Below are 27,702 nucleotides of genomic sequence, written 5' to 3' on the forward strand. Positions count from 1 at the left end.
ACACCAGCTTGAACTCCTATTAATTACTACAATGAACCACAAAATGGAGCAGACAAGGAACTCAGTAGGTACAGGAACCTTTCTCATTCAATTCCCTCTAAAGAAAGCATGAGTTGCATGAAGATGGGTGTAATTAAGAAAATTATCCCAGAGGCATCAATATATAAACAGCTAAACAACTGCCCTTTTTTCTTTTTCTTCCCTAAAAGTGGCCAAACGAATTGAGTTTGCACATTAGAAAACAAAACCAAAGGAAATGACAGCTCTTGAATCTTCTGCATGTATCAAAAATAAAGCTAGCTTAGAACAGTCTGAAAAGCATTTTTGAAAGCAAGGCTTGCACTGCACCATTTATACTTACGTTTATTGACTCAATTGGGCCAAACTCCTCCAAAAGACTTCCAACATCCTGTTGCGTAGTCCTTTTGTCAAGTTGTCCTACCCAAAGTGTAGTACTACAAACTACAAAGAGTTAACAGTCTGTAAGAGCGCTTGTAAATACACACTTCATAAGCCAAAAACAGCAAAATAGTCATGTTAGGTTAGCCAGTTACAGCAAAATGAAAAAGCCAAATGAAACAGAACAACAACAAAAAATGTATCTTTAGGAGTATTTGACAAAGGCCTCTTTCTTCTCCTGCCCAGAGCTGAGTTAAGAGTGAACCACAGTGCCTGCATCAGAATCAATCCCTGAACTGCACATGCTGAGAAGCTGTCCAGTTAACTACTGTTAAAATGGCTTGTGAGTTCTGATGATCGTAAGCTCTGCAAATAATTACAAAAAGGAAAGTATGCTTTGCTGCTAAGATTGCTCTATGAAATACCCTTACACATGCACTGGATATTTCACAAGATAATTCTGCTACGTATGAAATCCAAACTATGGGCCAGCACCACAAGTTATGTGTGGTACTTACTAGCAAGATGAGAATTAAGATTGTTTATGGTGACAGGCATGCTACTAGTGGAATTTTCCTCCAGAATGCAGTGGCAAACTACAGTGAGTTTATCATCTTTAGCAACCTAGTCAGTGCCACTTCTCTCAATGGTTAACTGAAAAGTTATTGACACAAACTTCTTCTTTTGGGAAAAAAGTCATCAATACGATTACCTCGCTTCATTCTTGAAGGCAATGAAACAGCAGATGAGCATATGGTATCACATTCCCTCAAGAGCACTATCACAACATTCAGTACTCACCTATTTTTCCCAACTACCTGATACAAAATCGCTAACATAAAAGGCATTATATGACAATCAGAGAGATGTTGGCAGAAGCTATCTTACACCACTGCCACTAGATATTTTAAATTAAATTTTAATTCTTAGCAGTCTCTTTAAACTGCTGTTATTGCCACCCACAAGGTCTGGGCTAGTTAGAACTCTTTTATCCCTTTTATACAAAAAGATTGATTTGATATGATCTGATGCCCCCAAGAATATTTAGAAGACAGCTACTACATTTTGTCTGCAAACACAGGCAAAGCCAACATTCTTTAAGAAGCTGTGACGTTAGCCTATATGCTTTCCAGGTCAAAGATCTCCTTCAGGTTGGAAAGATACACAACACTGAATCATCAGAAAAAAAATCACAGCCATGCACTCAGCTTCTTGTGCTCAATTTGCTTTATGTTGTATGGCTTGAAGGAAAGAAAAGAAAAACAGTGTTTCATCTTTATCTTTTCCTACCTTACAGCCAGAATAATTCTGGCTCGAAGCTATCCCCAAGGGCCCCACTGTCTATTATTAGTGTAAGGAAGAACAGAAATGTGATGGAATTGATTCCTGACAGCTTTAAAATAGCTCAGAAAATAATTCACAGTACAGCTTACTTCTATTTTGTTTGGCTGAGACTTGGAAATTATATCAAATAGCACAAAACACAAGAAAAAGGGCTAGAGAGGGAAAGAAGGATTCAGATCAGAAGAAATATTCCAAATGGTACTAGGCCATTCAGTGTCTTCGCTCCAGTGAGAGAAGGCAAAGTAACTAAAACAGCTGATTTTTTTTTTTCACGTTTTAGCTTTCTTGCTCTTTGAAGTTACAATTATACATTATCAATGAACTGACGCTTATTTAAACTCTGATTTCTAGTACTATGAAAAATGGAATCATAGCAAGAGCAGACAATAGTTAAAAATTACACAACTGGATTTTTTTTTTCCTGTCACAATATACTGGGCTATCTCTGGTGTGTTCTTTGGGAAGATGGTAGTTTGATAAATAAGAATTAACACACATCAGATTTAGAGTTTTCCTCTGGGAGATTCTCATCATACATCATATATTAAAGGTAAGTGGACTAGTCAACATTTAAGTTAAAAAAAAAAAGTCTAATTAGTGTATTTTTTCAACATTTACAGTTTTTCTAAAATACTTAAGTTTGTCTTGCTAGCATTTCCTTTTACTTAGGCACAGTATTTACAATATAGTGCCTTCAGCTTTACAGAACTCTAAAATTCCTTATAGAAAACACTGGGAACACACACGCATGCACACAAAAAAATCCATGTATGAACCATGAAGATGCTGAGCATCTGAAAAATGGTACTATGAGAAATTTCAAGGTTACATCAATTTATCAGTGATGAACAGAAAAAGTGAACTTACCACTAACAGTTTCTGATTTGATCTGCGGAAGGCCTTTTGATCTACGCTCTCTCTCCCTCTCACGTTCACGTCTTTCTTGTGACCGAGACTTAGGAGAGTGTCGGCGTCTATCTCTGGACCGCGATCGAGATCGACGATGACGCGACCTTCGAGAGCGGGAGCCTGATCTTGAACGCCTCCTTTTAGGTGACCTAGTTTAAACCAACAATTTACTTAAAAAAAATTTTTTTTTTTTTTTTTACTCCTTCCAGAAGGAGAAGGAATTCAACTAAAGCCCTTGACAGCTTTGACTACCAAGTTTCACTAGTGTTGTCCATACACAGAATCATATATGGAACTATAATTTCTTGTAAGTAACCCTGAGATTAAATCAAAATGAGACTCTTGCTAAATGTGTCTTAGCATGCAGTAATAGAATCCAACCTGCACAGCAGAACTAGGCACTTCTGAGAAGTGATCCCCCAAAGCAAAGTAAGCATGCTGAGTGAGGCACCCACAAAGTCAACACATATACAAGTAACAAGACTGTCCTAAGGCATTGAAAATGAACTCCAAGAACAGTCTGAGGAATTAGCTCACCTCTAAAGTATTCTCTGCTCTCTCACAGTTAGAAATTGTCACCCCCATAGTAGATTTGGCAGCACAGAACCGGATTCTCTGAGCTCCAATCAGCCTAGCTCTTCCCAATACTCAGAATGCCCTTTCAAATCTTTGGACATGATACTCCTAAGTTATGTTAAGATCCAATACTCCATATAACATATACCCTCACTAAAATAAGAGGTTTCACTAATTTACCTTGACGCAGATCTAGATCTTGACTTTCTGCTGTCAGAAACATGTCGTTTTCCTTCTTGAATAGGTGGCTGTTCCACTTCCATGTCCTAAAATATTAAGTTTGACTGGTGTTACAGGTGCAAGCATTTTGCTTCATTTTGTGCTTATACTGAATTATGTAACAGCACTAAAATTATATTAAATAATCACACACATGAAATTAAAATATAATGCCATTCTCCTCAGAAACCTCACCACTACTGAAGTCGCCAACAGGAAGATAGTCTGGTAGTAAATTAATTTAATACAACCACTGAAAACACAGAAATAAGTTGGACAAAATTCTCATCTTCAACTTGTAAATTGTTTCTTCACATTTTCCTTTATTTCAGCATCATTTAGATGTCCAAAAAATATAATTAAAGTCAGTCAGTGGTTCCTGCTCTGTGACCAAACTCATAGGCCCTAGTAGGGAATATGTGAACAGACCGTTTGTTAGAATTTACTGATTCAATACACTTCAAGACTAACAAACTAATTAGGAAGATATCTTGAGAATTCTCTCTTTACTTCAAGGGGAAAGCAGAAATTATTTATAGAACCTGAGACATCACAGGTAACCACATAACAACAGCTGGGTATCATTTCTTTTTCTCATTTTAGAATTTTTCTCGGAATAAATGAGGTAAATATATTCAATTGCTGTACGAATTATTATTTTTTTTTTAAATACAGGCTTAGAAGGAGACTTGTCTTTGATTTCTTCTTAGCAGTCACGATACCAACAATAACCTCTGAAAGAGAGAGGTATATACATATATGTTGAATTTTTAGAACTTTTACAGACTTCCGAGTCCATTTTCTCTATGTCAGAGTCCACCAAGCCCTTAAAACTTAGCTTTTTCAAACCGTTTCTCTCCAGAACGGGATTGCCTTGTTAGAAATTCTTGGAACAAAACATTCCTTAAGGATGATGAAGACAGGAAAGGGATGATGAGGGGAAGCAAGAACTCAGTGGACAGAAAATGCAATCCAAAGTCTGATACAGACAGAAGCATACAGTATGCATATGCTGTTTTTGCTAGATTCCTGAAATACCTAACTCATCATGTGGCACTGTGGCTATCCAACGTTCTCTCAGATGAACAAACCTCACAGCCACCACTGGAGATAGTTATGAAATTTCCTCTCCGGAACAAATTATGTGCATTTGATAAAGACAAGTATTAGAAAGCACTGTAAATTAAGAACTTATTTGTTCCAAAGGGTCCTCACCTGCTGATGTGGTTTTTGCATGTGTGATTCACTCTGTACTGGGAAAGGAGACTGAAAGGTTTGCTGCACAGGTGCTGCTGGCGGTATCACAGGCTGAGCCATTGGTGGAAACTGTGGGGTAGGCAGGAGACCAAAACCTGGCATTTGCCCATTAGGAGGAAGTGGGACCTTTCAAGAACAAAACACAAAAATTTTCAGTTAGGAAAAACACATTAGGTTTTCCAGAAGTAAGTTTGTCTCTCTGCTCTGGAGTCACAATAAAAACCCAGAAGCCTGAGAAAAATGAAGTAGGTATGGCAGTTATGCTTATAGAATAAAAACCACGTTCTTCAAAGCTTAACCAGAATAGACAACAAAATTCTCTTCTCTGGGAAAGTTGGAGGACTAAGCCATATTCACTTTTCACTAACAGAAGTGTCACTTCCTTGCTTCTCCGTCAAAGGAAAGTATATAACACAGAAGACATAAAGGATAAGGAAGAAACTAAAAACCCCTGAAGTTACCTGGTGGCGCATTGGATCCTGTTGCATTCCCATCATTCGCTGCTGAAAAGGATCCATATTTGGGAGTTGAGGAAATACTGGCTGTTGTATACCTTCTCCTGGAAATCCACTAAAAATAGTAATATTTTGGTGAGACAAGTCAGTAGACAGACAGACTTTCTTACCTTTGACATACTTGTACTACATTTACACATTCTTGTTTTAAATTTAGACAGAAAAATTGTATTATGATCCCATTTCCTCTCTAAAAAGTGAAAACAAAAAGAATGTCTTCTTTATCTTTTCTCTGTTCAGAGCAGTCCTTTAACATATAAAGAAACGCTACAAAGAAAAAAAAAAATAAAGCCTCTTTCTTCCCCTTCCTCTTTCTTGTATTATCTTGCTAAAGCCATAAGTTTATGGAAATTTTTCATGAAGGTTGTCCACCTTAGGCTAACTATACTCTTTTCCAGTTCATCTTGTGGGAACAAAAGACAGTGACTATACTTTTACTGGGGGAAAAAAAACAACAAACAAACACCTTTTCGTTTGAGAGGAATTTAGGGCAGAGAAGAAAGGGATATGTATATCACACAAGGATCACAGTGATATCATTCACTTCCTGATTCAACACACAGAATGGACAGTGCTCAGGGAATTAATGAGGTCTGTGCAGCTAATAGAACCTGTTTAAAGGATGCAGTTTGTGTCAGAAAACAAACAGGATTTCAAAGAAGATAAAGAAATCTAATGGTGATGTGAAATGAAACTTTGTACCATTTTAAAACACAGGCACCATACAATTCTTACATGACTCTGGACAAATCAGTTTTTCATACAAATTTGAAAATACCTCTGATTTTCAGAGGATACCTCTGATTTTGTTTGCTCAAGGAGAGACTTCTGGAATCCAATTTTCAGAGGCATCTTACACAAGATAATAAGGACAGAGGCTCAGAAGTGCTACAATCAGAATATAAACAAGCTCGAAAGCCTAGTCCAACAATTAACAGTTGGGCATATAGAAACAGTGGATATATTTGACCTACCTCATCTTTCTGTACTTCAAGAGTTCCCATCTGTATTACAGGTAAAATACTACCAATTTACTTAAAAAATATTTTAATTAACTAATTAATATTTGTGGAACATTAAAGTGATAAAACACACTAAGAAAGCTGATGACAAAGTTAGTGATTTTGTTTTTCAGAGCAGGGTTTGGATGGCATATAAAGAAAATAAGACATGGGGCCACATATTGAAGCAGGGAAAACAGGAAATATCGACTAACCCAGGTATTGAGCACCTTCCAGACTGTGCACTGAATGAGAGAGAGGTCCTGTGGAAAAAACTAGTATGTGATCATGTAATTTAAGACTTTATCAGAATTCATAGCAAAAGGGAAAGAGGAGTCCGAGTTAGTTTGCACGGGTATTTAATCTTTGAGATTTTGAAGCTTCAAAGCCAATTCACTTCTAATAGCTAATAAATAAAACTTTGTTTATTAAATCATCTTTTCCCCGGCCAGCAAACAATCCAGCTGCTTACTAACAATGCCCTGACACGCTCAGCAGTGCAATAAAAATACAGAACTCATCTTGAAATCAAAACTGAGCTTTCCCGCTAAATGCGCTCTTCAATCAATGATGCAACATGCCAAACCCACACTGAATCACCAGGGTATAAAAAAAACAGAAGTTAACGACATTTTAACTTTGGACTGTAACAGTTAACCACTGAAGTAACCTGAAATTTTAATAAGCTTTATAACCTAAAGATTTTTTTTAATAACAAAACAGGGTTTAACTGGTTAACATGGTTATTCTGATTTAAAAAAAAAAAAAAAAACACTTACAAAGCTGGCTGAGAAACTGAAGGAGAAGGAGCTGAATCTTCTTTCTTTGACTCTTCCACTGCTTCTGGCTCATCATCGTAGTCAAACCGGTCTAGCAGCTTCTAAAAGGAATTACAGTGAGCTAAATATTTTTGCCATATTTTATACCACTGGAAACCAAAATTCTAACATCTCTAGAGTTAAAGAAAAGGTTAGAAGCAGGAAAAAAAATGAAATGAACTAAGCTGTCCAAGATCAGTTTTATTAAGCTTCAGAAAATGCAAAGTCTATAAAAACAGGAAGGCAACCTCCACATTGAAGACAAACAAAATTTGCACCATTTCCCCCCAGCATCTGGAAGACATTCAGTTATCCACTAAACAGCTTCCTGTTGAATTGAAGATGTTAAACACAAGGAACAAATGAAAACTTACTTTGTCAAAGGATGTTTTTTGCTCAGGTGGCGCGAAAGCAGCTTTTTGTTCTGGTGGTTGTGATGCTGTAGTTTTCAACTGAGCAGTAATAGCTTGAACCTGAGCCATCACAGTGTTATCTATGACCGGTGACTGGGGTTTTTGAGGCTGTTGGAAAGTCTGAAGAATTTGCTGAAGCTGCAAAAAACACAGAGTATTAAATAAATGTCATTGTATATATTACTATTAGAGCTGCAGGATATAAATTTTGTATCAAATCAGCCTATAGCATAGGATGAACACCAGTAGCACAGATGCATACAACCAATAACCTGACTGAACTATGAAGGTGGAGAATTTTCAGTGAGACCAGAAGTTGTTTTTAAATTACATCAGTGGCAAAATTCAGCACATCACAAGATTTCAGTATTTAGGCCTTCCAACACTGCAGCTGCTTAATTGGGTGTACCAAACAATAAAATTCAATTTTCATTCTACGTATTCAGTCTTGAAATGTTGTAACTGTACCAATTCAGAACTAATTCTTTAGTAATACACAACTGACTTTTTCTGAATACAATAATCTCTGGATAGAAAGGTCATGGAAGATTCAAATACTAACCTCAGCTCTTACAAGTTTTCCATTGAAGACTCAGGGAGGGTTTTGTTTTTTTTTTAATTATTATTTTGCTTCAAATCAATAACGTTTCTTCCATCATCCCCCCCCCCCCCCCATCTTACATATCAATAAGTTACCTGCTGTCCTTGTGTTGTTTGAAACAACTGAGCTACAGCTGCAAAGGCATCAGAACTGGGCAACTGTGGCATCGTCGGTACTGAATTAGCAGTGACTTGAGGGGGCTCTGAAGTAACCTTTGCCGGAGGGGGCGGTGAACCTAAAATTTCCATAGGAATGGACAAAAAGCTTTATTACTCAAAAAATTGTACTCATCAGTGCATACATCTACCTCCTTGAAACACCTGTCTATCCACAGTAGCTTATTTAAACAAAAAAAAATAATAATCAATTCCGCACTCCTATCTGAAATACCCCAATTGCATATTTTATTCATTTTGCCTTTAACTGCTCTATTCACTGCTCGTATCTCTGCACTGGACACACTAAGAAAATATATTTAAAAAGAAAAGAAAAAGAAAAAAAGGAAAAAGGAAGAAGAAAAAAGACAAGCCTATCTGAAAGCTAGTCCATCATGGTATTTTAGATGACAGCTCGATGCTTACATTTTTACAATTGGAGGAAAGTTAAGAGCAAAACTACCATTCAAGACAGCGTTAAGCAATACACATCAATACACTTAAAATCCCGGTTCTATTTTCGAAGTCTAAAAATCTGGACTCCTTTTTCAGGAGTTATTTATTATTTTAAATAAATCATTTAATGGCTCACTTTAAGAAAAATTGAGTTTTCTAATCATATTCCTTGGAAATATTGATAACTATTTTCTAACAGTAACAGAACTTTTGCTGGGAAGTCTGGTAATAATTAAAGGTTTGTACAAATCATTTCCCAAGCATCTCTTTCCATTGGCAAGGTTTGTTCACATGCCACTTCTGCAGAGACATAAGCCAAACCTGCATTTGCTAGATAAATCCTCCTATTGTATAAATCACCATATACAAACTCTCCCAGGAAAAGTTTAATTTCCACTTAACTCCACTAAAGAGATCATTGTAAGGCATGCTATTAGCTTTGTCTACATACGCAGCTTTCCCATTCTCTTTGCTTTAAGTTACAATGTTTTTTGTCTTTTAACAAATGTTTTGCTAGTACAACATAAATTAGCAGCAATACCAGCAATTTCTCCATGTTGTGAGCAAGTAACTCTTCTTCAGTAAATATATTTTAACAGAATATTGCAAAATTGTACCATGGAATAAAGTTTAAAAAAAAATACATTTTTTGAGAAACTAAGCAAATGTTTGCTTCATGGTATGAACATCTTTAAACCCATTCATCTGTTTGCAGTTTAAACTACTGCAGTGCTGACAAGCAGCAAGCAGAGTCAAATGTTGAATAACATTTTCCCAGCAGTCAGATGTTACATAAAAATTCTGCAAAAAGATCCATGATCGATTTAAAATATACTTTTAACTCCCAAATTACTTCCTTTATATATTCAGAGGGATGTTTGCTTGCTCAATGGAGAAAACAAAATTATCTCTTTGGCTAAACAGATTTCGCAGCATAAGTGAAAGAGATTCTATTTCATATAATGCATTAATATATTTATTATTAATCATTAGCATGTTTATTTCAGGGCCAAATTATCCCCTCTTGTGCATGTGAATAATCTGACTGAAACGAGGATGAACACCTATATAAAAGGCACCCGATCTGTTAGCTACCAGTAATGAGACAGAACAATAGTGCCACTTGTCTGTTATAACTGAGTGGAACCATATAGCCATCAGTCTGCATCTGAGTTGAGATGCTAAAATATCCTCTCCCCACCTCACCATGTTTAAAAAAAAATAAAAAAATCAATAGATACATTTTCCTGAACATGACTGGAGAAGATTCCATTTGTGCTACTGTGCATCATTATTTTGAGTGCCACCTCACCTCATTCACATTATTACATTTTTGTCAGTCCTATTCCAACATATACTAGTGCAGCAAATACGGAGGTTACAAAACCTAAGACTGAAATACAGAAACTCAAAAAGAAGGTCCCCCAGAGAAAGAGGGATTTGTGGTAAGCATCTGTTCTTCCACAATTCAGTAACCTCACTACCAGCTTTTTATGTGGCATAAAATAGGTCAGTGAAAATACTGTGAGAAGACAGTCATTACTTTACTCTTTAGGTCAGTGGTTTTCTACCAGTAGTCCATGTAAAAGCCTACCACCAGTCTTAAATTTACTGTTCAGGAATTTGGATTTGAAACACCAGCATAAAATGTTTCGGGGTTTCTCACTGAAAGAGATTAACAGCTATTGCTTTCAGACATTAAGATGATTCAGTGTAAGCTCTTATGTTGAACATCATGCTTTATGGCATGATTCTAACATTAAGAAAAAGGGACATGAGAATTATAAAACTAAGAAGCAACAGAAAAATATTTCAGACTAAAGAAAAGATTATTTTAAGAGTGAACATTAAGTCATCTTTATGGAAAACGTGTGTATCCATATGCATTCACACAGTATTGACTTGGGGTATTTTGAAAATGATCATTCACATCCTGATAACTTCTAAAGTACAGTATCAGTACGGACTACAGCTGGCCCACATAGTTGTGACAGCAAAGTTGAATTTTTATTAATACATTCCTATTGAAACTACTAGTAGCACTTTAACGTGAAAGCACGAATGTTTCTAACACCATTCACCTTTCTAAAAGAGGTAGCAAAAGCCATGATGTCATTCATACCTTCATTATTAGTAGCATTTTCTGTCATTGGAGCAGCAGTACTAGTTCCCGCTGCCATATCCAGAAGGGGTTGAATGATCTCAATTTTAAAAACACCATTTTTCTGCCAAAGGTTCAGGACACGGACTATTTTACTCTGTCGAAACAAAAGCAGACATCAACGCTAAATACAGCTTCCCTAATTCACAAACTCCAAATTCATCTTTTTTTTTTTTTTTTTTTTTAATGTTGAGAAGAAAGGGTTGATCAGTCCAGTAGTTCAGCAGAATTGGGCATACCTTTTAACTAACCCTCTGTGTTGTCACACAGGTCAGCAAGACCTTGCATATAGCAAAGATACAACCTGCCAACTTATTATCCCCTTGTGCCATTTTTCTAAAGCTGTTCTAGCCCATCACAAAATCCAGTTTGATAAACAGCAGCAGCAGAAGTCACATCAGCCCCACTACCATTTCTTCACAGACAGTCATAAAGGAGTGAAACAAGCAACAAATGTTACAAGACAGAAAATGAAGATGAGCTAGAAAAGCCCGGTGGAGAGAGGGGCAATCAGACCATAAAATACTAGAACAAAGTTTCAAAGTTAGTGAAGACTGACATTTTTTCAAATAACCCAACCAATTTTATGTTGGCACCAGAAAACTCATCTCTATCAGCATTCAAAAGATCAGGAAAGCGGGTGGAAAATTCTCTAACTGATCACTGAAGGAAGATTAAATTAGAACCTCTGACTGACAGCTGTTATTTTAAGCTTGTTCTTTTTTTTTTTTTTTTTTAATAAAAAAATAAACCTTAAGGAACAAGCTGGAACGTAGTCTTTCTTTACCCTAGCGTTAATCAATAATACCTAACTAGATGTGCTGCTTCAGGTATAACATACAAACAGGTAGAAATCAGAATAAACGTTATATTTAATCTTGGCATACCCATCCTTTTTATATACTTAGTCATCTGACTTACACACATACATTTTAAGTACTTCTCAGTTCTAACGCAGCTTCCAAGAATGAGTTGATTCTGTTCTTGTTTCAACAGTCAAATGTCTTACTGTGTTCAGTTACATACACCCATAGAAATCCACTGGTACTGTCATAAGCTAAATGATTGAAGAATTTAACAAAATATTTCTACAATGGTATCAATTAGACAGAAACTTGGAATGGCTATTTTTGTACAAAATTTTGGACTGAAGAATAGTTAAACTTCAGAACAGCAGCATTTCTGGCCTCAACTATTCTATCTCTCTGAAAGGCTTGAAAATCACGTAGTAATTTCAATCCCACAATAATCTTACGAAAAGGCTATTAAAAATACAGATATTATTCACTTTTGATATCAGCCATGGTTATTCTGCATCTACAGGTCATTTTTTGTTTAGGTTCTAGACATTCACGCATCAAGTTTCAGAGTATCAGACTCAGTCTAAAGGTCTTCAGTTTCCATCCTAGAAAACAGAGTATCAAAACATTTCAACAGCTTAGGTAGGAAGTTAGAAAAAAGTCACTTAGAAAAAGAATATTTTGCTCTTAGTGTTGCAGTGAGTAAGCAATTTTCTGCAAACCAACTGGCAACTCCTAAAATGCACTTATCCCGGCAGCCTTTTGAATGTGTTCCAACAGAGGGCATAAAAGCCATCTTCTGTTGGTAGCAACTGGGACCATTAAGAAACTAAGGATAAACTAAGAAAACTGAGGCCTTAAATAAGTCTTCACAATGGAGAGAAGCAATTAAATTCTCAAATGCGGGATGTGTCAAGACTGCAGAAATAAAGATAGTCATTTTATTAGGAAAGGTCTAGGAGCAGAACCATCACTTGCTACAACTCTGGCACTTCTACAACACCTTTCCGTGGGAGACACCACCCTCCACACTAAGAAGAAAAGTTTTGGCATAGTCACACACACTCACAACGTTCGTGTGTCTGCATACACAGAGCAAAAGTGATGAATTTAGGCAAAATGTTTTTTTTGGGGGGTATAACTTAGAACTTCCATTTAACTATTGCCATTGACAATCTTTCTCGTCATGTTTTACCATCTCATATAATAAATAGGCACTACAAGGACATAGAGAATCACCAAATTAGCTTTCCTGTAAATATAAATGTCACAAGAACACTTATCAATTCACAACAACACAAGAAATCATAGCTGTACCTTGTCTTCAGACGGACAGAGATACAAATACTGGAATGTGGCAGTAATATTTTTAGAGAATCTTGGCCCAAAGACATCCTTGTCCGTTCCAAACTGGTGACGAGACTGACGAACAATAGAGTCAATAACATACAATCCAGGGACTTTATATTCTGGTTTGCACTGAAAACACACAAAAAAATGTCCTTTAGCCAGTGATACTAAGAAGATGGCATGCATTCACCTCAGTTCCCTACAAGGAATCTACACTTAGTATATTAAGGTAGGGAAAAAAAAACACGTCAACGCAATTACCATTTGTTTCTAAAACCATACAGGCTTCAGTCTATGTAGATCATGTATGGTATAAAAGCAAACAGAATGATGAATTTCAAACTGATCACAGATCTAATGTTTATGGCAGCACCACCAAAAAAACGTTCTTCTGCAGATTTTTTTTTAAATGAAAACAAGTATTTAAATAGATTCAACAGTAATAGTTGTTAAAGACAACAAAAAGTGAACTGTAATATCATGTTCACATACAAATTTCTACAAAAAGATATAGACTCTATTTTACTGTACTGAAAGAAGTTGGTATTATGCATCATTAAGAATCTTAATCTGAAAAAACTTTCAATTTATATACTACATTGTGTAAAAAGTTATTGTTATTTTCATTAAGTTGGAAAAATGGGGTGCTAACATTTTTATAGAAACACAAGTTACAGCTGTGCGTGCATACAGAAAAGACTTTTGTATCATGCTTAGGTAGAATCCTTTCAATGCTTTACTTTTGTTGATAGAAATCGAGACAGAAGGAAAAAAATGCTTTAACATTTGGAACAGAGTAAAATATGCCTGCCTAGCTTGAAGCAGCCTTCACCTTCCCTATCTCTGCTTTTAAAGCATCTTTAGCTTGAAAACAACAGATCTACTACTTTCCTGTACAGACTGTCACAATTGTGTTGTCAAGCTACCTTACACTCAAACGCTCTGGACTTCTTCCATCAACTAACTCTATGTTCTGGTATTTAAAGCAACTTGCAAAAGAACTGCAAGTTCTTCTCTTCCACAAATGAAAAAGTATTTTTTCTGTTCACTCAGGGGAACTTATGTTAGGCAGTATGCGAGTTTCCTTTCAGTGAATCATTACATTCTAGCCTGTTGTTCTACATGCCTAGGCAAGTATAAAAATTGTATTTCCTAAAATATGCATTATTTTTACCAGTGAAAATCAGTTTCAAGTTCAGCATTGTTAGTTTCCTCCCTAGTTGGTGATTGGAGAAGGGGGGAGTTTTACAATACTTTTTTTCTTCCTCTTCCTAATGTAGTATGGAAGATTCAAACGAGGAGATTATATACTCAAAGAGATATCAAAACATATAAAACCTATAAAACCCTAAAAAAAATGAATTGCTTCCGTCAATCCCTGAATAACAGTAGCCTTTTTGGATATTTACCAGCATTATTAATAATATGGAGTAACAGATGCAGACAAGTTTTTTTTTTTTTTTTTAAATTACCTTTTTGATAAACTTCTCTACAATCTGGACAACGTGTTTGTAGAGCTGAAAAATAAATACAATTAATACATTAATACATACAATTAATACAAATAATTTATCAACTACTTGACAGTGACACCATTTTAGAAACGTTTTAACTCTGTGCTTACTATCATTTAGGAAGGACTACAAATAAAATACTGAAATCACATTCGAGAAAGAAGCATGTTAGAATTAATCAAGCTCTATAGCTAATGGAGAAAAAAATTCACAGGGAGAACAGACAGACACAAGCCATCCTTTCTACAGAAGTGTTTCAATATGTACACAAAAGACATCCTGCTTTTTGAGTATTAGTGAGAACTTTTCTGATTTACTTTACAAGCGAGTTCAGTATGTTTTAATATGTTACGACTCAGTTGCATGCTGCAACATTTAAAGTTTTATTACACAGAAATCATAACACTAGAGTGGGTGGCATTAAAAAGCAATGATTCAAAAAAATGAAGCTGGCATTATGCTACTAGTCTAAAACCAGAAGATGATGCTCACCACCCACTTGTTTCTTAATGCCAGCTAGAATAAAACATCCATGAAGCTAAGACTGGGAAGTCTGGAGATGCATTTGCTTAGAAGTAAAACAATAACACATTGCTACTGTTATGGTTTTATTTTTAGGCTATTGTACCTTACCTTAATAGCTTTAATGGCAGCTTTTGTGATGAGAATCATTTTTGCTCGGGAAATAGGAGGTTTCATCTCCATCAATGAAAAGAGCTGAAGAGAAAAAACACAAACAAATATTAAAAATGTGTTATGAAGTTTAAGCTGTTACCCAAAAAGACAACATTTCAGACAACTGATTGATTACAGATGTTCCACGTTACGTATCACTGCAACGCTGGTTGGCCTTTGAAACAACAAGACTACCAAGCAGATCTTTCTAGGCAATGTTCAAAGCTGTCTTCCTTGTGAAGTAGCCCATATTCAGCAATTTGCAAGATAAGGCCCACTGGTCAAAGTCCCACTTACGTCTAAAAACAGGTACCTGCTTACAGTATAGGAACTTTTTTACAGAAGCAATATAAATCAATTAACTGTGTCTTGATTTAAATTAGCCTGAATGTCTCCTTAAAAAATAGAAATGTTAGGACATCCCTACAGATAGCTAGACTGATATAATCTTAAAACAATTTGCATAGAAGCATGCCAACTTTCATCCATCAAGGCCATTAAATCAATGCTAAGTTTTCAAATTATCCTGCTATATATATAGACATTGCTAATGTCTTTAACGAAGACACTTGGTTTGCTACAAACATCCCATATTATTATTAAAATTAACTGCAGCAGCTGTTCTGTAGAATCCACTGCACTGTTCTCCATCCTAATGCTGCCCAGTGGAAAAGTTAGATCCTGAAGGACAAAGCTTTCAGAAGCGACTAGTCGTAACAGAGATGGCAATTTGTGGCACTCTGTGAGCTGGACTTAAAGAATAATTATACCCTAGGTTCTTTAAGCATAGCCCAGGTACAGTATATCAAAAAGCTGTAATCCTACCAGAATTTAAGAACCCCAAGTGCTGGTCTGTTAAGAAAGTTAAGCACAAAAATGAATTTCTAGTAATGCAGGATCCAAGTTGTTATTTTTTTCAAGTCTAAATTCACTGAAAGCACTTCATATTCACAAATGGCATCAGTGTGACTTGCATCTCACATGAGAAATTTTATTACAAAATGGTCTCACAAAGTTTTCAGTATAGGCATTGAGAAAAAAAACACCACTTGGTCTTCCAGTGACACTTCCATGACACTGGAAGCACGAACATTTCAGAAACTGAAAGAAACTAAAACCTGGATGTAGAACTGTCCCAGCTGGCACCACAGAGCCGAGGAAAGAGCACCGTGTTCTCCTCAGGTCCCCAGCACCATCTCAATGGCGTAATTTTCTTACTCTAATTTGCTGCGTGTAGAGTTTTTAACGAGAACAGGGAGATAAGAGATTTTGGAAGGGCTGTTTTTCAACACCAGTCCTACAGTCAGGCACCAGCAGCATGTGCTGCACACGCACACATATGACACCAAAATACTGTGCACCTTTCACCATTTCCCAGCCCAGCCTGCCTACTCTGGATCTACACTGAACTCCATGTACTCCATAAGCTGCTGTTGTAATTTCCCATCGTAAAAATAGCCGAGTGCTGAAACTACACCATATGCTACGCTGTGGTTTTATGGCGTACTGTGACTGCTTCTACCCTGCTCGTCTGCAGACCTGGAAGCACAATCCACGTTGGCGTGTCAGAACAGTTTTCTCCAATCTTCTTTCCCATCTTCCAGGCAGAAACAGAAGCCAGGATGTTCCAGTACTACTTCTTAACTCCTCCTTCCTAATCACACCTCATACTTAGGTGCTCTCAGCCCACTAAATACTATTTTCTACTCTTCCCATGAACTTAGTTTGCTTAATTTAATTGAGCTTAAACCTAAGTCATGGCTTACTAAATGCAGAAAGAATCCTCATATTGTCACGTTTTTTGTGATGCAAGGAACAGATCTTCAATATTTCCTACACAATCATTTTTACCTTGAATTTTTCCCCACAAATCACAGAAGAAAGTTTTGCATTACATCAGTGGTTTTGTTTGTCACAATGAAATAAAGGAAAACTAAAACCCTTGAATACTAGTCAAAAATGTAATGAATTGCCTGCCACAGAACAAAGTGCAGAATATCTTCGTTTGACAGTGCAATGAAAAGCAAGAAGTCATTTATAAATCGCCCTTATTTTTCTATGAATTTAAAGTTTTGAGATATTTTTGAAGTGACCAACTTACGCAGATTTACCTGTTGTCTCAGTTAAAGGAAAAAAAAAGTGTGTTTATGCAGAAGGCAAAAAAAAATTACAGCCAATTTTTTGAAGGCAAGTAAACTGACAACGTATTAATTCAGCAGTTCAAAATGAAAGCTTGACACCAATCAAACATAAAGGGTAAGCAGGAATATATGTATGTATATTTTTAATTGTATTCCTAATCCAAGAGATAGGAATGAAGAAAAATTGTCCTTCAAGAGAGCGGTAGCCAGATATCCTTTCCAACACCAACACCAAGTCATAACCATGGCTTTTCGTTACAAATCTCCATAAAAGGCAAGCTCCAGTGCCAGAATATTTCATTTTAAAACCATTCAAGCTGTAAGACACACTTCAGCTAACATCTCTGCTTGCTGACAAATCACAATATGGCCAAATAAAATCTGTCTGATAAAAGACAGAAGGAGAGAGGTGTCTGCGTTTTAATTTCAATTCTGAATTATAATTTTCTATAGAATAAGTGCAAAGGCTCAAGATGAACAAAGCCAATGCTTACATTAAAACTATGGAAAATCTGTTTCAAGATGCAATGAAAAACAAAACTAACAAAGAACCCAACACCCACAAACAGACCACCAGAAGGCTTGAAAAATGAGGTGGAGCAGGAGAAAAAGGAGCCAACATTTTAAGACCGGCACTCCATATCCTTTCCCTTACGCACCACGAAGCAACCAGCCCTGCAGAAAAAGGAGGCAGCCCCTGTTCCCAGAACAAAGAAGCCAGTGTGAAAGCAGCACTTCAGCACTCCTTCTTCAGGAACACCACAGGAGAGAACCAGGAAACTGGGAGAGCTCGTAGCAGGACATGACAATAAACAAGATGCAGAAAAGAGGGAAAGAAAAAAAAAAGGAAAAAAAATGGTGTCTGAAAAGGTATCCCAAGAATGATGTTACAACTGGGGGAAAAAAACGCAAGGAGCACAGAAGTGCTGGAGGGCAGGAAGAAGGGAAACCAGCTAGATGCAGTGAAGTAGCCAGGGAGGATGCAATAAACAACATGGTAGCTTCAAGAAGGCATTAATTAAAGGACACGAGAGGCTGGAGCTGAGGCTAATAAGGCAGGAATAAACAGAAGCTTTGGGAGAACAGGACTGAGCAGATGACTGCAAATTGTTCATTTGCTGTTACAGACAGCACTCTGGGCAAGAGCAACAAAAACACAGTAAAAGCAATGAGGTCAGTACAGGCAGATATTTCCAGAGAAGACAGCCCAGGATGAACTACAGCTGAAACACCTATCAGATTAAGATGAAAATAGTTTTATACCTAAACACACATACACACACGCTTGCATACATACTCTGCTCTCTCTTCACACACAGCTAGCTTTTTGAATGGCACACCAAACCTTCCTCGCCTTTTGGATTTTCTTATGATTTTAGATTACCAAATAAGTGTTTTAAACCTGGCTTTTACTTAATTCTCACTATAATAGTTGCACGTGTCAAAACGGTGTTGTAAAGAAGGATAAACCTAAAATTTAAACAGCCTTACTAGTTCCTTGTGATTTTTCTGTCAGAAAGGGAAATTGCTCAGTATTATGTTCAACTAGACTTAAATCCTTTTTCATACACGTTCCCAGAACCAATATATGCCAAAAAAAGAAAAAAAAAAAAGAGTATTTTCAGAGGTGTCTTTTTCCAAGAATACTGCAACATCTAATTCCTCAAAGTGCACTACGAGCAATTCAAGAAGCAGCCTAGGTGCGAAAGCTTAGCTTTTAGGGCACTTCCAGCAGGCTGCCTCCAACAGCAGAGCCTGTGACCTGCTCGGAAATGACTTGCTGCTCTCACCACCGCATTCCTACCAACCATAACCGCATGTTTGGGGAAAAGAAACAGCTCGTAGCTGCTCCCTGCCTTCCTTCCCTGTACAGTGACACTGCTGTTCAAAGGAACAAGCAGAGGCTACTGACCCCAGACAGCTCACCTGGCAATCAGGAGTCAAATGGGTATCCCACTGCCAAGGATGGGGGGCACAACAGGGCAAGAGTCAGCAAGGGAGAAGAAATGAAGTGAAACCTTCTTTTAATAAACCCAAGAACTACTCAAGACTTGTATTTTTGTTTACTTTTACAAATTTCAGTAGTTTAAGAAGAATTGTATCCTGCCATCTGTGTGGATCTTTTCACAGACAAGGGAAAAACAACGTAGAGTAACTAACAAAAGGGCTTAGCCACAAAGTGCTATCAAGGTCATCATCAAAGGTCTTTAGAAAAGTTCCCTGTGTCAGTTAAAACCATCTTACCTGTTGAAAGTAGTATGGAAAAAATGCTCGGTTGTTGTACACAAGCTCTGGCTTAGGACACCATTCAATTTAAGAATTTGCAAACGTTTCTGGAACCTCCCTCTGTGTAACCGACAGTCTGTGTGCTGTGGCAGCACGTTTTTAAAAGCACCATGTTTTTAACGGATCTTTTCTTTGTTGCTCTGTATCAACCCATGTACTACCAAAAAAAAAGAATGAAGAGCCTACTAAACTCAAACCACAGTACAAAATATTCAAGAATATTTCTGCACACTTCCCATAACAGTATGAATGTACAGGATAAAATACCTCTCAAGCCAGGAATCTCAGAGGAAGGAAAATCACCTGCTCATTTTCAGACTAATAAATGCGACTAAATAACAGAAAAAAGAGCCGCTCCTTAAAGCTCAGTGGAGAGTAAAAAGGCGATGACCTGTTCTGCACGCTGTTTAAAGGGCGAGCCAGTAAACGTCCCCCCAGATCAATGTAAAATGCAGAAGTACTGGAAAACATGTGGCAGAACTGAGCAAACTAACAGGGCCTTCCAACTCAGACTGTCCAACCCGCTCCGGTTCATACCGAAGGTATAGGGTGAGGTGCAGCAGGAGACGTAGGGAATGCGAGAAGGAACAGGATGATGGCCTAGGGACAGTTTGGGTTGGGAAGGACCTTAAAAACCATCTGATTCCAACCCGTCTGCCATGGGCAGGGACACCTCCCATTTGATCAGGTTGCTCAAAATAGTCTTCCAAAAACCAAGTTACTAATTTCTGCTATTTGACCATTAATGTCTTTCGAGGGTTTATTTTACAAAGAAGCATGAGAAACTGTTTTGGGGTTTGTTTTTTTTTGAAACACAAGAGATATGCTCTACTTGGAAGTTTACCCACAGCCCTACCATAGAACCCTAAAAAGGCAGCACGTCTGGCACAGCGTAGCTTATCAAGAAGGATGAAATGCAGGAATACTATCAGCTTCACTTTATTACTGAGTTCAGTACAAAAAAAAAAATCAAACTCAGGCAGTGATGTGTGCATGCCAGAAGAGATGAACAGATGCCCAGAGGGACGAGAGGCCTTGCAGAAGGACCTAGACAGGCTGGAGCACTGGACAATCGGCAACGGCATCAGATTTGACAAAGGCAAATGCCAGGAGCTGCACCTTGGACAGAGAAGCACTGGCCACAAGCACAGCCTGGGAGAGGAGCGGCTGAGGAGTGGCTCAGCAGAAAGAGACCTGGGGGTGCCGGTCGACAGCTGGCTCAGCGTGAGCCAACAGTGTGCCCTGGCAGCCAGGAGGGCAGACTGCATTTTGGGGTGTGTTACACACGGCACAGCCAGCCGCTCAAAAGGGGCGATTCTCCCGCTATAGTTAGTGCTGGTGCAGCCTCACCTTGAATGCTCTGTGCCGTTCTGCTTCCGCAATATAAAAAGGATGTTAAGGTCCTTGAAAGTATCCAGAGGAGGGCAACGAAGCTGGCAGAAGGGCTGGCAGGCATGTCCTGTGAGGAGGGGCTGAGGACACTGGGTTTGTCCAGCCTGGAGAAGAGGAGGCTGAGAGGCGACCTCGTTGCTTTGTACCTCCCCGAGGAGGGGAAGTGGGGAGGGAGGTGCCGGCCTCTGCTCCTGCTCACCGATGACAGGACACATGGGAACGGCACAAAGCTGCTCCAGGGGAGGCTCAGGCTGGACATGAGGAAACATGTATTTACCGTGAGGGTGGTCAAACACTGCAACAGGCTGCCTAGAGGGGTGGTTGGTGCCCCCATGCCCGTCAGTGCTCAAGAGGCATTTGGGCAATGCCCTCAGTAACGTGCCTTAACTTTTGGTTAGCCCTGGAGCAGGCAGGCAGTTGGACCTGATGGTTGTTGTAGGTCCCCTCCGACTGAATTCTTCTACTCTACCCTAAGACAAATAGCCAAAGAATAGAAACAGCTCACACACTTCCCAAAACTGAAACTACTAGGGAAGACATGAAACAGTGACATCCTGTGCGACTTATCCCAGCGGCACAGAAGGAAAAAAAAAAAAAATCAGGCTTACAATCTTCGTTGTGTTTTGAGCTTGATGCCGGATCTTAAGTCTGTTTATCTGTTTTAAGCACCAGCTAACATATTAGGAAGATAAATACCTTTTAAGTAATGCTGACTTCTCTGGCTTTGCTCTCCCGCTTAAGTCTCTTTGCTATAAAGAGATCTATTTACAAATACGGAGGTACGGCTCAGTTCATATATTATATACTCACTAAATAAAACCGACAGAAAAGGAGCAGGAGATGCGTAACCTACTAAAAGAAATGCAGTGTTTAGTGGGTATCAAGCACTCGGGTCTTTGTTAAAATATTCTCACTCGAACTTCCTTCTCCAATTGTAATAGAGGAGTCTAACACGCCCTCAACAATTTTAGCAAGTCTCACGTGTCCAAGAGCATTTCTTTAAGCAGGCTTCACACACACGATACAGTCATTACTCTGCATATTCACTTGTTATTTTTTGAAATATATTTACACATTTAGAAACCACAGGAGACAGACAATTTATAAGTCACTTACACACATATAGCATAGGTATTTGTTCACGCACTTAGAGAAAAATGGATTGTAGAAGACATGACTACCAAGCACAAACAGCACAGTAACAGTAATGGTGCTTTGTTAACAAAATCATTCACGGCTAGATCTTTAAGAGGTCAGATGTTTCAAAAAAAATACACATGGGTCCAAAGAAAACCAGTTAAACACATTTTCCTTCCCCTATAAAACTCATTGCTTCCTTTCTTCCCAAGGTCTCACCCAGTTCTTCCTTCGGCTGCTAAGAAAGATAACGATGTCTACCAAACTTCTGCTCCTACGCCGTGTCTCAGAGGATCAATGTAAGTTTTAAATTCTTAACCATCAGCTGTGAAGCATACCAAGTATTAGGTGTCACAGAAGATCAGAGATCACCATAGCATTTATGGCAGCCAGCCTGTATTCCTTGGAAAATAAAGCGAGATTTAACTTTGATCAGATACGAAGCCCAGCAAAAAGAATACTCGATCCACTAAGCCATTCCTACGGCCCAGGAAGACCGTTCACAAACTCAGAAGCTCTGGGCAGAAAAATCTTGACCAAAAAAAAACTAAACACAGTCAAATGGAGATGACAGCATAAAAGCACACAGACAAAAACTTTATTTTCTACACAAATGTTTTTGAAACTGATCTGCCTCTTTGGGTCAGTGCTACGTTCACTAGTCCAGCACATCTCCTGAAAAGCTTTTCATCTTATTCCTTCTCTTTCCAAGAATTTCAAGTGAGACATCACAGATTTCCATATTCTTGGAAATGGTTTAGTCCAGAAGAAACAGACACCGATATTTCACTATCAGAATGATGATGATCCTTCAACTAATGGGATGCAGTCATAAAAGCAACAAAGCAACTTGTGTCCCCAAAGAGCTGCACACTGCCTCTGCAATGATTTCGGTCTCCGTCACCCACTAAGGAGGACTAAATTCAGTCTAAAACTCTAGAAGCACTCTCTTACCCTTCTTGCCCTCTACACCATCCAAGCATCATTTGAAGGGCTGCTTGAGCGGCTCTCTCAGGACATGTGGAAGACAATGCTCACTTAAAAATACATCCTATAGCACCTTCTGGAACATAGGACATATTTTAGTCAGCTGCAGAAGGTTTCACTGTTTTCTGAGAGAGACAAAGGGGGGTGCAAAATGCACAGAAGACTGGGACCTTTGTCTTTCCTCCAACCACAGATATTGGCAGCTGTGTTCTTCCTGCTTTGCCTTACATCAGAGGGAATCTAACCAGGACTGGTGAGTTTCAGTAAATTGCCGAAGAACCACTATGAAACCGACTAACCTCAGTCTGCAGGCATTGGGGTGGGGAGGGGAAGAAGAGGGAGCAACAGAGAATGCAGGTTACCCACACCTCGCTCACCAGAGCTAAAACCTTTGAATGCCTCCCTCTTCACAGAGGGAGATGGAGCTTGCTGGCAACGGCAAAATGAAGAAGAAAACAATTGGGGGAAGGGGATTGTAACAGAACATGCAAAAGGTTGTCTACCACCAGCGAAAGATAGCTGTACGGAACAAAAATACAACTGACTGGTTCACTGACTAAAGATAAATGGTAAAGAAGAAAGCTGCAACTGGAACTTAAAATGAGCTGCCCACAAAATATCTATTCCGTTTGTGATCTAGGGGGCTATCAGCTGTTGTAGTGGTCGAGATTACCTGCTCCCAACCTGAGACATATGATTAAATGAACATATTGCATTACTCAATACAAATATAAGATTACAAAATAGCAGACTTGGCTTTATCCCACTTCCACCAAGACTGTAAAGAAATCTCTACTTCTGGTCTCAGACTTTTATAACCCTTAGGCTCCAATTTTTTCAGAGTAATGAAAGGGAAACATATATCCCCTAAATTCAAACATGACAAGGATTAAAACATTCAGGAACCGTGGCAGATGTGTTTTTATTGTTTTAGAAAAATATTCACTTGCTTTCTTAAAGACAGATCTAAGTTTTGTACCATTATCAAATTACCTTTTGTGATTTACTTACACCGCGCTGTTAATGTAACAAACCATATACATCAAAAAATACATGAATTCTAACTCATTCTTCCAAGACACATTTTGAACTAATTTCCTCGGGGAAAATATACTGTACTACATAACTGTCAAATCCTACCTATTCAGTCAGTAATACCTGCTCGGAGTGCAGATGGATAAAAGCAAAGCAGCAAACGTGTCCACTGAATACAAAAAAATGTGCCCGCTCATTATAAAAATTAGAGTTTTAGAGGCACACTGACAGGTAAGCCTGCATTCAAAACAGAGGTACAAAGAACAGGACTTGAAGGAATGGGCAACTCGATCAAACACGATCAAATTGCGCAACCCCTGTAAGTTACCACCCCTCACCAGAGCCAAACGAATGGACTCGGAGTGTTCTTTTGTAGCTTGCCACAATTGCTAAGCACAACATGCAAGCTCAGAGCTCTGTATTGAAGTTTCACCTCCCGATTCAGATGGGCAGCTAAGATCGCATACTTATCACAATTAGCTGACAGGCAGAAACTTGTTACTTCACTGCAACATGATCGTATACAGTCAGAAGCCTGTAACTCATAGGCCAAAACCTGAACTTCTGAGCGAAACCGGAGTCAGCCAAAACGAGGAATGATTCGTACAGGACCGGGTGACCAGCTTCAGGCAAAGCAAACAGCACAAATTGCATTAATAAGGATGTTGCTGGTGCTTTTCCCTTTTTTGAGAGGAGGAGACCAATGTAACAGCCCAGAGGATGCCTAATTTACATGACTTGAGCTTGGACCTCCCACCATTTCAGAAGTCACTGTAATCACCAAACTTGCCCCCCAAATCCCAAAAGATCGTAAGACCACCTGAAGCAGTAGTGCATGTCTCTGCTGGCACTCAGAATGGCTGAGATCCGGCAGCTGCCACCTCCACCCCAGAAGGGACAGCAAAGCTGGAAATGCCTCCCCTCCAGCATACACGGCAAGTCCAGAAGCAAACCCACGGCTGCTGCAGTTGAAGTTGCCATTATAAAACCACAAGTCCCTTTCTACAATGGTATTGTACAACTGTCAGACCTTCAGTTGAGGAATCCTTGACCTACAGGGTATTTGGGGACAACCCTGATCTTTGTTGTTGAAACTGTTTTACTCTCAATAAAGTAATTATTTGGTTAGCACAGACTAATACCTCTGCAGTCCTTACATCATCCATGCATTTTAGTCCAGTCCTACAGACAAAATGAGTCCTCACACATTCGCCAGCCTGCCCCATCCCCACCACCCTGTGAGAACATTGACAATTTTTGTAAAACTGCCCTTCCTCCGCTTTCAGTGAGAAAACCCAGAAAAGGAACAGTGTTTGAAGTAAATCCTTCCCTCCTCAAAAAAAGCATGAGGTGTCTCGAACTTTATTTTAATCTGCATTGTTTTGTGTGCAGTTTCAGGCAGCATACGTTCTGTAAAGCTAAAAGGACAGCTGAAGAACTTTATGTCCTTAGCTAACACCATAAACACACCTTGCAAGTACAGCACAGTAATTATAAAAAAAAAAATTAGATTTATTAACATGCTATGCACAAGCAGTCCTATGGAGCCACTCATACGTGCAAGTGATTGCAGAAGAGGAGTTCTTCCAAGTAGTTTTCTTCTCCATAACTGACACTGAAATAAAATCCAGCGTTTCAATACCTTTCAGCTTACACAATAAATTACACAATAAATTTCTGATTGTATCGAACAAAATAATTATGCTTTTACTTCATCTGAAAGGAGGATGCATTAATTAAAACATGCCTATTTCTGAAACTGAGGTTAGTCACAGAATACCAAGGCACACGGATGTTGACTCTAAAGTCGCACATGCTTTCACCCCCAAATCAGCAAAAAAAAAAAAAAGAAAAAAAAAAAAAAAAAGAAAAAAAAGTGGTTTTTATTGTATGAGAAGCACGAAGCACTGTATCATTAGGTTTTATCAGGTAGAAACATGCTGAAATGAAGGAGGTAGAAGTGATCAGCTGCTAGAATTTGCTTATATTTAGTCAGCTAACAAAATTTCTGCATGCAAACTGGAGATGAAGCACGTGTGCCATTCTGCTCTGATGTATTTGGGAAGGGTTTTTGTACACTTTTTTGTACGCCTGGTTCAACACGTAACGTGCACAAATGAAAAAAATTGTTCACAGGACACCCGTGCTCTCCATTTCTCACTTTGTGCTGTTAAATATACGCATTTTGTTTAACAAGGAGTGGATTTTCGGCCGAGTGTGTGTGACAAGCAGTTGCAGGGAGTGAACTTTACACAGCATGACTTCATCACATGAGGGGAGCCTGCCATTTTTCTCCATTCCGTTCGGCAAACACGCTCGGCAACCTTCAGGACGCGCTCCCCGCTGCGGGAGAGGTCCTGCCTTACTTTTAGCCGGCTGTTCGCGAGGCAGACGGCCGTGCTTTGTCGCCCACACCTGACCCGCAGCAGTCAGATCTGCCGAGCGCGGTGCAGCCAGGAGCTGGCTTAGGCCGAAAAGTTTATCGATGAGGGGCCGGAGCGCTGCCTCACACAGCCCGCCGAGCCGGCCGTTGTCCATTTTGTTCCACACGGCTTGGGAACAAAACCTGGCCGTGGAGAGCACCACAAGGAGCCCCCAGAGGCCGGCGGGGGCCCTGTGTCCGTGCGGGGAGCGGGCTCCCAGCCCCTGACGGCGCACCGTGTCGCGGCCCGCCGGCGCCGTGCCCTCTCCCCGTCCCTCCCTGCCGGCCTCCCCCCTCCCCGCGCTCCCCCAGCCCCGCAGGCCGCCGGCCGGGCGTTACCGGGCCCTTCCCCAGCGCAGGCCGCGGGCCGGGCCCGCGCGGCCCAGAGCCGGAAACCGAGCGCTGAGGGGAAGGGAAGGGATCGGGGGGGGCACCCCCCCACACACACACACAGCGATGGCGGCCGGGCCCCCGCTCCCTCCTTCCTCCCTCCTCCCTCCCTCCTCCTCCTCCTCCCCGCCGCCCCCCGGCTCCCACCTCCTGGTTGAAGGCGTTCACGGCCTCCATGTTGGCGGCTGGCTGCTGCGGGCGGGCGGGCGGCCGCGCGGGGGGGGGAGGGGAGGGGCGGCCGGGCGCCGCTCAGGGGCTGCGCGCGGGCATGGCCGTTGGGCGGCCCCCCCCTCTCCCTCTCCTCCTCCTCCTCCTCCTCCTCCTCTTCCTCCTGCTGCTTCCCGCCTCCCGGTGCGGCGGGCAGGGCCCCGTCAGCTCCCCCGCGGGATGGCGGCGCCCCCAGGCCGCGCGCGGCACGCCGGGATGGCGGCACGGCACCGGCGGGAGGGGAGGGGAGGGGAGGGGAGGGCACCGGCGGGAGCGCGCGCCCGGGCGGCGTCACGTGACCCGCGGCCGGGGGAGCTCCCCGGGCGCCGCCATGTCAGCGCCTCGCCCCGCCCCCGGGGAGGGGAAATGGCGGGGAGCGGGAGGGGGGGGAAGGGAGCTGTGGCTCCTTCGCTGCTTAGCATTAAAAAAATTGCCCTTTAAAAAAAATAAAATAATCCCGTAATTGTGTCTTCTGTGTTGTCTCGAAGAACCGCCGCTTGGTGGTGTGTTCTGTGTGGTGGGAGAAGCTGTGCCGGGCATCC

General features: G+C 40.0%; 1 protein-coding gene across 1 annotated transcript in view; it reads right to left on the reverse strand.

The window, feature by feature from the left end:
- The window catches only part of SCAF4 (SR-related CTD associated factor 4), a 45,313-nt gene extending 17,957 nt beyond the window's left edge, over positions 1 to 27,356 (reverse strand). Inside the window, exons 1-13 of the mRNA XM_084298815.1 lie at positions 27,101 to 27,356; positions 15,122 to 15,205; positions 14,447 to 14,491; positions 12,942 to 13,103; positions 10,786 to 10,921; positions 8,148 to 8,287; positions 7,413 to 7,589; positions 7,000 to 7,100; positions 5,166 to 5,274; positions 4,663 to 4,830; positions 3,409 to 3,494; positions 2,611 to 2,801; positions 362 to 462 (exon numbers count right to left, since the gene is read on the reverse strand). Coding sequence (XP_084154941.1) covers positions 362 to 462; positions 2,611 to 2,801; positions 3,409 to 3,494; positions 4,663 to 4,830; positions 5,166 to 5,274; positions 7,000 to 7,100; positions 7,413 to 7,589; positions 8,148 to 8,287; positions 10,786 to 10,921; positions 12,942 to 13,103; positions 14,447 to 14,491; positions 15,122 to 15,205; positions 27,101 to 27,130 — 1,530 coding nt within the window. The 5' untranslated portion in view covers positions 27,131 to 27,356. The remainder of the gene's footprint in view (positions 1 to 361; positions 463 to 2,610; positions 2,802 to 3,408; positions 3,495 to 4,662; positions 4,831 to 5,165; positions 5,275 to 6,999; positions 7,101 to 7,412; positions 7,590 to 8,147; positions 8,288 to 10,785; positions 10,922 to 12,941; positions 13,104 to 14,446; positions 14,492 to 15,121; positions 15,206 to 27,100) is intronic.
- Positions 27,357 to 27,702: the final 346 nt, after the last annotated feature.

Source organism: Netta rufina (genome assembly GCF_964035555.1).
Source record: "Netta rufina genome assembly, chromosome: 1".
In the NCBI taxonomy this organism is placed as follows: Eukaryota; Metazoa; Chordata; class Aves; order Anseriformes; family Anatidae; genus Netta; species Netta rufina.